The following is a 13178-nucleotide window of genomic DNA, read 5'->3' as shown; positions in this document are numbered from 1 at the left end:
AACCACTAGACCAACTTGATAATGGGCTCGGGCTCAGAAGGAAGTTCCCCGATCTTGGAGGCCATAACCATAAATCAGGTTGGTACCTCTGAGCGTCAGTTGATTGACATGGATGAACCTCTCCAAAAAAGGTAGAGAGTTGAAGTGGCTCAGGAGAAGCGAACTCTATTCGAAGAAGAAGTCCATCAGATCTGTAATGGGTCAGTGTTAACAAAATCGGGTGTCTAGTCGAAGTCGCCTACTTAAAATTCTCATTTTACCACTTTTTGCTATGGCGAGCAGATATATTTTGTTTGATGGTTGCTTCCTTTAAAACTGCTTTGCTTTTGATTTCCTCGACGAACTCATATCTTCTTGTAGATTTTCGTCATTTGTTTTGAAGTCGGTCGATGTTGTCATCCTCCAATTGAGTATATCTAGTTCGATAGGTATGACAATTTCCTTTCCATATGTTAGGCAGAAAGGGGATTCTCCTGTGGTTGAATGAGGAGTGGTGTGGTACGCCTATAACACACTGTGCGATTCCTCGACCTAGTTCCCTTCACGTCGTATAATCTTCGTTGTAATCCTCGATAGATGACTCGATTAGATGATTCAACTTGCTCGTTTGTTTGGGGAGGCTCGACATAAGTGAAGTGTTGTTTGATCTTCAGATTCTTTATGTATTCGCGAAATTTTCAATCAGTGAATTGAGTCACATTGTCTTGTCTGTGACTATAGTTGTTGATACCCTATAGGTAGGTGGGACGATGTGCATTTCCCCAACTAAATTTCCGCTTACAAAACTAAATTTCATGAGATTTGAAACAAGTAAATTTTGACTACAAAACTGAATCACAGGATGCAAAAGAAAAAGAAAACGACAGCGATGTGTTCACATTATTGTTTACTAAAGTGATGTATTCACTATCAAGAGTTTTTTATATACATTTTCTTACAACTAATTGCTAATTTGCAACTTGCAAGAGTTGTAGTAACATCGACAAAATATAAAATAAAAAGAAAGAAACTACGGTACATATACTAAAGAATTATCATCATTGAAATTGAACACTTCGTTCCATGTCATCATATCTCCAAAAATGGACCCCACCCTTGTTGGGCTCATTAGAGGAGCATCTTCCACATCCCAAAACGACGTCGTCGAAACACACTCTTCTTCTTTCCACCATTCCATCATCTCAATGGAAAAATCATTAACATTATTATTTCCACTAATAATATTATCATCACTATTATTGATAATATTATTTTCATTCATTCTTGTTGAAGAAGAAGAAGAAGGTGTAACTCCACGTAATTGTTCTTCTTGTTGTTGATGGTGGTGGCTTCGTTGATGAGCTGCTTTAGAAGCAGCAGATTGAATATCTCTCCTAGAAGAAGAAAGAGGACGTGGTAGAAACTCAACTTCTTCAGGAAAATTAAGGCTAGCTGAATTTCCTTTCAAGAAAAAAGCTGCTGAGTCATAAGCACGGGCTGCCATTTCAGCTGACTCGAATGATCCAAGCCATATTCGAGTCTTCTGACCTGGCAGCCTTATCTCAGAAACGTAGCGTCCCCAGCTACGTTTCCTGACTCCGTGAAATACGGAGTCACCTTTTCTCGAGCTTCGTTTTGTTATCGAGCCGGGTCGAGCTTCTGCTTGAGATTGAGATTCAGATTCCTTTGTGATGGACATGAGAAATGAGAAAAAGGAAAATTGAGTGATGAGATTTTTGTGAGTGTTGTGGTTTAATGGTGTTGAATATTGAGGTTGTGTGTGGGGGTTTATGTAGACACTAAGATGGAGTGTATATGGTTTGTGAAAGAGTGTGAACTGTTTGTGTAGCACTGGATCTAGCTGGAAATTTTGGTGGATCCCACTGGATTCTACTTTGAAAATGATGTTGAATAAGCACATATCATAGTCATCCGGATCTATAATAACTGATGTCATTTTTTTTGTCTTAAAAAGAATTTAGTTTAAGGTAAATTAATTGTTAAGTTCTTTTCATATTTCTTTTATTCCATGATATGAAGTTTTTTGAGGAAAAGTTATTTCATTTTATAATGTAATCAATTTCTTTTGTTTATATATCATTTTTTAGGAGATATAAGTTATGTTTGGTATCACGTATTTTTTACGGTGTACGTTTTCCAATGTCACTTTTACCGTGACTTTATGAAGCTGGAAATTCCAGCTTTTGGTTAAACATGGTTTTTTTTAACTTTGCACCGTTATTCCAAACATATACATAGTTAATTATTTACTACTATCTTTTTGCAATTCTTGTTTTTATTGACATAATCTTTTTCCTTTTTTTGATTATTGTTATATCTTTTATCATATGCTATTTCATCCATATTAAAAACTTTATAAATAGATTATCTGAAATAGTGTATGATAAAAGAGATAATAAGATCAGAAGGATTGTAGATTTGTAAACGAAGATTTTTTTTTTCAAACTTTATTAATGAAATTAATGACTCCTAATTTTAGAAAGTAAATCATAATTTTTATAATGTTAACTACTTTTCTTAAATAACTTATATGTGAGATAGAAGGACGGTAGATTTGTAGAATTCTTTTTTAAAGGTGTTTTGCTAGAAACCATTTAAAGGTAGTGGTATATTTGAGATGTGATTTTAATTTTCATTTTATTCTATAAAAGCCGGTCCTAGTTATTTTAGTGAGAGAAATTACATTTTCTTTTTAAGTTTTTCTTCTTCTTCATTCATTGAGGAATGGTGGTATTAAGTCATTTTTGACATAGAATCACCCATCTGCATCTTTTTCCCCTTTCTTTCAATTTACATATGTGGTTTTCACACATAGCAAGTTTTCTATTTTGTGTTTTTTGTGATTTCGTCGTCTGAGTGTGGCGTTGTGTTGTTCATCGTTTTGTGCAGCTTTTGATTTTGCGTCTTGTTGCGGTGTTCGTTTAGTTCATATTGAAATATCAACTTCAGTCAGTTACAGATTCAATCAAAGATTTGAGCGTCGACGTTACAGATTCGGAAGCATGAGAATTTTGGCGACTTAGAATTTATCATATTATTTGTAGGTATTTTACTGTTGTATGTTATTACTTGGGTGTTGTGAGTTTGTTCGCAGATTCACCATTTACGTTTGTAGCGATGTTGAACATACATGTTATTGTATCTAATATACTCTCAATTTGAATAAATGAATATCGTTTTGTTTGTGTAAAAAAAAAAACATTGCATTCTAATACGACTCGTTTGAGAAATTTGCCTCATTTTATAGGACATCCTTTAAATCTTTAACAAATCCATCCATGTTATAAGTCATTTTAGAAAAACAAATTTGTATCATTATTTATTCATACCATTTTAAAATACTAATTATCTATTAACTATTTTTTTACTATGCCTTTTATTCTAATCTCCTTTCTAACCAAAGTAATTAATTAGAATTTTTTTAAAAAAATAATTGATAAAATAGATTTAGGAAAACTACATTTTTTTTTTTTATTAATACGAAGTTTCTACCACCATTTAACAATAATCTATCTTCGTCAGAAAATTTATGGGACATACAAAGTGGATTATGTGTCCCAAACAATTTTTCTCCATATGTAAGAGCTAGAGATTAAACTTATAATCTCTTGTTCTTTTTTGGTGGTGTCCGGCGTCGAACCCCGAACTTTGCATATATTACCCATTGTTTTTATCAATTGAGCTAAGCTCATGGAAACTTATAATCCCGTGTTTAATAACTCAAATCTCTTACCACTTAGATTAATTTATTGTCGATAAAATACAATATTTCCGTTAAACATATTATATTAATTGCATTAATGTACAAAAACCATAAAAATAAGTTTTTAAGCAAAAATCTATTGGAGTATTTTAAGCCCTTAACTCTAATACGTGGTTTCATTAATGTACAAAAACCATGAAAATTGGGCTTTTCGGTAATGGTGACTGTGTATTTTAGTTTTTAAGCAACAATCATTTTTTTAAGGGCTTCTAAACACGTAATCTAATTTATGAATAGAATATGCTTGTGAAATGATTTTTGTTTTCTCTAGATTTTTGTTCATGAATATGATAAGACAACATTATATTATAATTTTAAGATACTAATCAAAATCTATTGGAGTTTTTTTATTTTGTACCTGAAAAATAAATAATATATAATTGAAGATCTATTCCAATAACAACGATCAGATAATCTTGTCATGTAAACATGCATGTTAGTAAATAATGATTATAATCAAAAGAAGTGTCCTAATTGTTCACTTAACTTAGGTAGATTCTAGTTCCATGCAAACTTTTAACAGTACATGTGCTTATCAGCTAGGCTTAATAGGATTTGTCTCCTCATAAATTCCATCCTCCGTTTTGTCAATTAGTTGGAAGTTTATCACTTTATCAAGCCAAGTAAGTTAGGTTACACTAACTAACACAATACAATTACTGTTAATTTTGTCAAGTAACTTTTTAGTCCGTTCTTAGCAATTTCTTAACAATCATTTTTAAGAGCAAACTTCCATATTTGTACCTTTCATCAAGATAGTGTTAAATTAGTTAGGTTTTGAATAAATATTGATAAATATTTTACTCAATATCCTAGTTAACTTGGTACTGTTATTCTATGAATTCATAGATTATTTAATACAATACAACAGGAAAATTAACCATTCAATATATATAGATTATGAAATAAATTTTTTTAAATGCTTTCAATATTAAAAAAAACAAATTAGGAGCACCAAAAACTCAATCAATTTGTAACTCGATTTCTTTTCTTTCTCACATAAACCCAAACTTGATGATATCCGAACACACTCTTATCCAGATGGTAAATTGTATTTCTACTATTTTAACTATCAAAATGTGACATTTTTAGTTTTATCTAGAAAATATTCGGGTCACGATGTCGGGGAAGACACCGCACATTTACCTAAAACAAGGTTATTGGTCCTATCACTTATAAAGTGATCAACCTTAATCTTTCAAGTGGAAGTTCTTTCTTCCGCACACACTTGCACTTGTACCGCCTTCCTTCACAATGAAACTTGCCGCCTGAACACTCTATCAGGAAGACTTTCAATTCAACACGAGGAGTTGGTCGAACCTTCGTTGAAACTCATCTCTGATACCATTGTTGGCTCACGAGAGGAGCCTGAGGGACCACCCCACATCTTCGCACGAGCAACCACACAAGTGAGAGAAACACCACACTTTTATCCAAAACCTTGAGGCGAGTTCTTTCGCTTATAAAGTATTGAACCTTCACTTTTCTATTTGATGTGGGACCTATAACTCACACTTGCACACAACAAAAAATATGTAACATCTTTATCATATAAGAGTAATGGTATTTGTACCAACTTTCGAGACAATTTTTTTTTCTTTTTGGAATAAACATAATATAGAGAGAAAGGGAGAGAGAAAGTAAGAATACAATGATTTTTTTTTTTTGTTGCTAAATCAAGAGCAAAATGACACAATTAAAGGATGTCCCAACTGAATTGACATTCCACTCTAATCCAATGTCATCTACTCATATATGTTATTGGGGGGGGGGGGGGGGGGGGGGGGGGGGGGGCGTTAATGCTACATGATGAAGGAAAAGTTTGGACTTGGTATGGATGGGGTGTAGCTGTTAGGGTTTTGAGAGATGTGGAGAGAAGGCAGAGCTGTTTTTTTTTTCTTTTTCTAGAGAGAGGTCTATCCACAACTTCTTTTAAGAATATAATGAAAGTATGAGAGAGAGAGTCCAAATGATTGTACAAATATCATTTCTCTTTTTATAAAGAAACACAACAACTCTATTAGGGGGGGGGGGGGGGGGGGGGGGCGTTAATGCTACATGATGAAGGAAAAGTTTGGACTTGGTATGGATGGGGTGTAGCTGTTAGGGTTTTGAGAGATGTAGAGAGAAGGCAGAGCTGTTTTTTTTTTTTTTCTAGAGAGAGGTCTATCCACAACTTCTTTTAAGAATATAATGAAAGTATGAGAGAGAGAGTCCAAATGATTGTACAAATATCATTTCTCTTTTTATAAAGAAACACAACAACTCTATTAGGGGGGGGGGGGGGCGTTAATGCTACATGATGAAGGAAAAGTTTGGACTTGGTATGGATGGGGTGTAGCTGTTAGGGTTTTGAGAGATGTGGAGAGAAGGCAGAGCTGTTTTTTTTTTCTAGAGAGAGGTCTATCCACAACTTCTTTTAAGAATACAATGAAAGTATGAGAGAGAGTCCAAATGATTGTACAAATATCATTTCTCTTTTTATAAAGAAACACAACAACTCTATCACTTGACATTTTCCTCTAGTACGATTATTTTTAAGACAAAGTAAGATACTAAAATGTTTCCAAAACGGAGGAATGAATAGCTCACTTGACTTAGTTAAAGGATCAAATGAGTTAAGAGGTTAAAAGGTCGGAGTTCAACTCATAACAAAGTAAAAGAAATACTAACATGACAACTAGCATATTAATATTTAGGTGAAATGCATCTAAAGGTCCTTTAAGTTTTTCATTTTTCCCAAAGTCGTCCTTTAAGCTTCAAAAGTCCCAAACAAGTCCTTTTAGTTTTTGAATCATTTCAAACAAGTCCTATTGTAGATAGCATAGTTGGTAATTGCTTCCTTGAACTCATTTTTGGTACCAAATCTGGCTCCTAACACCCACTTAAAATTAATCATCTTTTTAGGCATGACAAATGGTGGATAATGCTCTTTGTTGCCTTCATCTAAATCATCCTTTAAAAGGACTTGTTTGAAACGATTCAAAAACTAAAAGGACTTGTTTGAGACTTTTGAAACTTAAAGGACTTGTTTGTGACTTTTGAAACTTAAAGGACGACTTTGGGAAAAACGAAAAACTTAAAGGACCTTTAAATGCATTTGACCTAATATTTATCATTAAAAAGAATATTCCCAAATCAAAGAGAAAAACCAGCTAATTTTTTACCCTTGGGTCGTGAGAGTCACGGTCACATGATCATAAGCATGACAAATGACAAGGTCGCACGCTTTTGCAACGAGTTTTCTGATTTCTCTTATTTGCATTGCAAATTGGCAAATTCGAATCCAATAAAAAGTAAAAATACAGCTGTTTGTATATTTTGTTTACTAAATATATTTTTTAGAGGTTTTTTTTTTTGACAGATATTTTTTTAGAGGTTTGTTTGCTAAATAATATGTAGAATTGCAAAGATTACTCCCTCCATTCAAAAATAAATAAATAAATAAAACCCTCTCCTTTCTTTTTTATTCCCGTTTTTGGATTATTTACATATACAATACAATTTTTATTTTTTTATTTTTCTATATTACAATCTTTTTAACAAACTTGTTATTTTTAATAAAATTTATTGTTTTCTAGATAATATTGCACTTGCACTGAGTACAATAATAAAATCTAGGGTCTATATTGTTTATGAGATGTCTTGAGAATGCTCTCAAGAGGTGTATTTATAGCCCCCGTGGACTTGTTTTCTTGTGACTTAAGCCCCAAGCAAGTTGGGTTTTAAGTTTTTTTACTAAGCTCTAGATGCTTCTAGAAGCTAGTTGAGGCGGCGCCTCTAGAAGGGCGCGCCTAGGTCTCAGGAGCTTTTTCAGAGGGCGCCTAAGCCTTTATAGAGGGTATTTGAGCCCTTAGGAATATATTGACGGTCCACTGCCCCCAAGCACGCGTCTTGGGACAAGGCGAAGTGATGAATCTGTAAGGTCGATCGTATAGGATACTTTCAGAGTATTCTTGATGTTTCTAGAAGCCTTGAATGACACCCTAGTATTTTACTTGTAACCTTATCAATTTTACCTTAGTATCTCGATATGAATGTCGGCTTTTTGAATTTTTCTAATTCTGGTCTTTTCGTTTTACTATATATGGTCTTGAAAGTTTATTTGTTTGTATGAGCCATCTCGTTTGATTGTAGAATTCGCCCAGTTAGAGCTTTGTACAAGGTTGACGTTTTAGGCTCGCTTGATTGTAGAATTCGCCAAGTTAGAGCCTTGTACAAGGTTGACGTTTTAGGCTTGTTTGATGTTTGATTGTAGAATTCGCCAAGTCAAAGCCTTGTACAAGATTGACGTTTTAGGCTTGCTTGATTGTAGAATTCGCCAAGTCAGAGCCTTGTACAAGGTTGACGTTTTAGGCTCGCTTGATAGTAGAATTCACCAAGTTAGAGCCTTGTACAAAGTTCATGGGTTCGATTCCCACAGACAGCGCCAACTGTACTTGCAGTGAGTACAATAATAGAATCTTAGGTTTAGACTGTTTATGAGATGTTTTTAGAATGCTCTCAAGAGGTGTATTTATAGCCCTCTGTGGGCTTGTTTTCTCGTGGCTTAAGCCCCAAGTAAGCTGCGCCTTAAGTCTTTTTACTAAGTGATAAAAAATTAGCAAGTGTACTAATTTGAATCGAGTAATAAAATAATTTGTTTCCTCAGGGACTGTTTTAATCTCTACTTAACAAGAACATTAACATTAAGATGTAATTAAATTGGGGGTTGCCTTAGTCAAAATTGGTTTTGTGTGCAATTGTAATTAAAATGACGAAAGTAACGTTGGTTTTAGATATAGTTTAGAGAGATGACTAGGTCCTTCCATTCATATGCACTTCACTCATTAGCAACCTGTTTCTGATGTCTACGAATGTCACAAAGTAAACGACGAATTAACACATTAACTTAGGTCAATCCCTTGATCCTAAGTCCGCTTATCTAATCATAATTCCCTAATTCCTTAGGTGAACCTATAATCGTCAAAGGATATTAAGTCCGTTAATTCAATTATAACAACCTAACAACGCTCTATTCCTAGATTGTCTGTTAGATTGAACAACATAAATATATTCGAGTTACACACTACGGTTAATAGTCATATAATCTCTTGAATCAATTATATTGGGTCAGAATCATAAAAGCATTAAGAACAAGATACACTGAATAAACTATATTGACATTCATAAACGTAAGAGTATCAGGTTACATCCACATGAGCTAGTACAAAATCATCTCTTGACCTAATCACAAAGGATTTAGTTACTCATGGCTAAAGCATAAATAACTAATGATAAAGAAGAATTCATTACATGAAATTGATAACCGGCTATGAGTTTTGATGGTCTCCCACCTTTTGCTCAGTGATCCAGCTCCAAAAGTATGATTTTCTCTCCAAAATTTTGAACCCTTCCTTCATAAATCGACTTCCTTTTTATAGGACATTTCCCATAAACGCTAAAATCTTACTCCGATGCTCCAGATCGGAGCACGATGGCCCACTCAACACAAATCTAGCACAGAAGCGTCTTCAAATCGTAGCCCGATTTTTGGGAAATCGGACTCCGATTTTTTACGAGACAACATGTCAAACTTCAGCTTCAAAATCGTACTACGATGTCACCAAATCGGAGTACGATTTTTCTCATCTTCAGAATTACAAAACAGTCATTTTTCAGCTTCTGACTCATGCATAATCACCTGAACTTGACTAAAACTACATAAAAACTGTAACAAAATGATGTATGACCTAGTGTCATCACTAAGCTCTAGATGCTTCTAGAAGCTTGTTGAGGTGGCGCCTCTGGAAGGGCGCGCCTATTCCGGAGCATTTCGGGAGAGTGCCTAAGACTTTCTAGAGGGTATTCTAGCCCTTAGAAATATATTGACGGTCCAAATATATTGGATTAGGATTTTAAAAAACATTTTTGTTTAAAAAAATATTTTCGATTTTAAAGATTTTACAAGATTTTAATGACATTTAAGATTTTAAAAGACTATGAAGATTTACGATTTGGATTTTAAAAGATTTATATCTGTTTAAATGATTTGAAATGACTTTATGGATTTATAAGATTGTAAATGACTTTATGATTTCACAATATTTTCAATATTCACTCTTTTATTTGTGTTTTTTTAAGTGAGAGAGAGGGAGGGAGGGAGGTGAGGGGGGGTAAAATCTTAAAAGAAATAGAAATCTTGTGTTTTAATGTAAGATTTTTTTATGCTGAAAATTCACTAAATATTCCCACAAAATCCACCAAAATTCAACTTATTAAACAATCTCTCAAAAAAAATTCTCTAAAAAGAAAAACAATCTCTCAAAATTAAAATGTTTTTGAATATCACGAGACCTTTTATAAGTTACAAGGAGTTTTGATTGAATACCACATGATTTTTTTTTTTAAATTACAAAAATATTTGATTGAATATCACAAAAATAAAAAATTAAGTTATAAATAGTCTTGATTGAATACCCTAAAAAAAATTCATGGTAAACAAGTCTTTTTTCCTTCCTTCAAAAAAAAAACAAGTTATTTAAAATCATAACTGATACGCCCCATTAACTATTTATTGTCTCATGTTTATACATATTTCTCTTCTACAGTTAAATATTTAAGAGACTATTATAAAAAAAAAAATATAACACGTGTTCTTACCGCATATGTTAATATATAAAAAATAGTACACTAGAAAAAATAGCAAAAATAAAAATTATGTATTGAAAATTGTACGAATTTATTTCTTAAAATGTTGAAAATTATTATTTCTCAATAAACTAATGTTATTTATGTCCTCGTGAGCTTAGTTCAATCGGTATGAACAATGCATAATGTATGCGAAGGATTCAGATTTTTAGTGTCCTCATAAACTTAGTTCAATTGGTATGAACAATGCATAATATATGCAAGGTTTGAGATTCAAACTCCAAATAAAAAAAAACAAATATTATTCATCAAATCTTTATCATGTATCTAGAAAAGAAAAGGAGAAATTAACAAAATCTTACCATTTCATTGAAAATTTTCGAAATTTTATTATTTTTTTGGTTTTGTTTTGTAGCAAGTATGTGCAGTAGAATATTACTAGTGGATAAGAAAAAAAGACACATAAATGAGTAATGTGCGAATCGTCATCATAAACGCGTTAAGCCAGCTGGTTTTTGATTTGAAGTAATAAAAACACCATCAAATTGAGTTGAGAAATAGTAATACGAATAACACTATACGAATATTTTAATAGATTGATGCATGGCAGCGAAGGTATGGGCAATTAGTGATTACTTCAAAACGTGTGGACTATAAAACATCTTAGTCAAAATTCAGAAACTACAAAGTACGTACTTATAATTGTCCTTCCTTCCCAGATTTGCAGGATTTACTCATGACCTTGTCCTGTTGTATCCATTAATGCTACAAAACAACAATAACTAGGGGTGGCCCTCCTTAAATAAATTGTTGAACAAAATGGGTTTATACAATGTTTATGAAGTTTTGATGATAATAGATATTAAAATGTTAATATATGCTAATATATCTTCAAATGTGCATGATCATAGACTAAACTTATAAAGTAAAATCAAGTTTTGGTTATGGAAGAACGTATACAAGAGCAATTGGAATTGAAAGAGAAGCTAAAGTTCTGAAACAGAATATGAAGAACACCAGACTCTGGATTATGAAATATGAAGTCTCTGAGAGCATCCACAATGGTAGTTCCCTAATAAGGAATCCTTAAATGGACCCCACGTGACAAATCACTTATTTATAATTTTTTTAATAAAAGTACTTATTAAAAGACTCAATGACTCCAATGACAATACACTAATAAGGACTCCAATGAAAAATACTTAAATATGTCTCACTATCTTTACATCATTAAACAAAAATAATTTACATATTATTCCTTTTTACAAGTGGGACCAAGTAGTACACATTTTATTACTCCTATATGCAAGTGGGACCAAGTAGTACACATTATATTACTTTTTTATACTTGGGACCCGTTCATTACTCAGGAGAGAGAGAGTCCTTATATAGTTGCTCGTTCCATAACGAGGACTAATTTTTTCTTCCTTCAATGAAGGGTCCTTAACGGGGACTGGTCCTTGTTAAGTAAGGACCCCCATTGGAGATGCTCTAAAGGACATTTCAGACTTGTCGTCCTCTGAAGATGCCATCATCAAAATCAGATAGTACACTTTGTCTTCTTGTAACCATGTGCAGAAACAGAAAAAGAACTTCAAAGACAATTGGATTGAACAGATAATTCCTTTTGAAGCAAAGGAATTTCAAATGTCGTTCCAACAACATTAACCAAATCAAGAAATATTCCAACGTTCATGATCAAGCTTCTCAAAAACTCTAATTTATGCGTTGACAGTTCTCCAACGTCTCTTATTTCCTTCTCTATATAAGGAGCTTAAGACTTCAAGAAATGAGCAAGACTCTGCAATATTTACAAGTTTCATTACTCTGCCAAATTGAAAAGCATATAAACACTTAAGAATTTCATATCTTAGAAATTTTAAAGTCTTAAGAGTCTTACTTTGTTTTGTAATTGTTTACACCTTTGATTGTATATAAAGTGTAAAACTGAACAATCTTTATTTGATTAAGCTAGATTATAAGAAGTCTTTTAGCATTTTCAAGTCTCTTGCTTGTGTGTTTTGAGCATTTTGAAGTATTTTGCTTATGTGCTTGAGCATTTGTAACCTTAGTAATTATAGTGAAAATCCATTGGGAGTACAAGAGGACTGAACTGCTCTAGGTTTGTGAGAGGAACCATTACAATTGTTGTGTCTTTCTTCCCCCCCCCCCCCCCCCCCCCCCCCCCCCCCCCCCCCCCCCCCGTGTTTTTCTCATCTTCTGAACCTAACCTCAGCGTTAGTTCTGGTTTTAGCACTCATGGTGCTCAAGTATAGTATGATTACAACAATAATACTTCTACCTCATAGAATAACAATTATTTTGTAAGACCTCCATCTTTCAATGGATATGCTACTTAGTTCTCATGGTGGAAAAGCAATGCACATCCACATCATAGGAGTTGATGATGAGTTGTTGGACATCATTGAAGATGGTGTGGGATTTGTTGTGGACTCATAAGGTATGGTGGTGGATAAGAAGAAACCGATTGAGGCTCAGAGGAAGATATGCATGAAGCATCATAGAGTCTGTGGTATTCTGGTGGAAGCTTTGCCTTATTCAGAGTAAACCAAGATTATTGACAAATCTACTGATAAAGTCATATTTTAGTTATCGTGTTCTACATATGAAGTAAACCAACAAGGGAAGCAAGATAATGCTAACCAATTGGTTCATCAATATGATCTTTTTAAAATGAGGGAGGATGAAGATATTGAAACCATGTATTCAAGGTTTCAGACTCTTGTATTTGTCCTTCAGGTTCAGAATAAAATTTATACTATTC

The 13178-nt window shown here is 33.3% G+C and overlaps 1 protein-coding gene across 1 annotated transcript; it reads right to left on the bottom strand.

Moving 5' to 3' along the window:
• Positions 1–871: 871 nt before the first annotated feature.
• On the bottom strand, positions 872–1787 carry LOC11432913 (ethylene-responsive transcription factor ERF038). The gene has a single exon (XM_003605607.4). It carries the CDS (start codon positions 1676–1678, stop codon positions 1010–1012), a length of 669 nt encoding a protein of 222 aa, XP_003605655.2. The 5' UTR covers positions 1679–1787; the 3' UTR covers positions 872–1009.
• Between the last annotated feature and the right edge of the window lie 11391 nt (positions 1788–13178).

Source organism: Medicago truncatula, chromosome 4 (assembly GCF_003473485.1).
Source record: "Medicago truncatula cultivar Jemalong A17 chromosome 4, MtrunA17r5.0-ANR, whole genome shotgun sequence".
Lineage (NCBI taxonomy): Eukaryota > Viridiplantae > Streptophyta > Magnoliopsida > Fabales > Fabaceae > Medicago > Medicago truncatula.
The sequence above is the reverse complement of the archived record's forward strand: the minus strand, read 5'-3'. Positions and strand labels throughout refer to the sequence as shown.

Excerpts from the sequence above, each read along its gene's own strand:
- LOC11432913 (XM_003605607.4), bottom strand. The coding sequence starts at position 1,678 with ATGTCCATCACAAAGGAATCTGAATCTCAATCTCAAGCAGAAGCTCGA.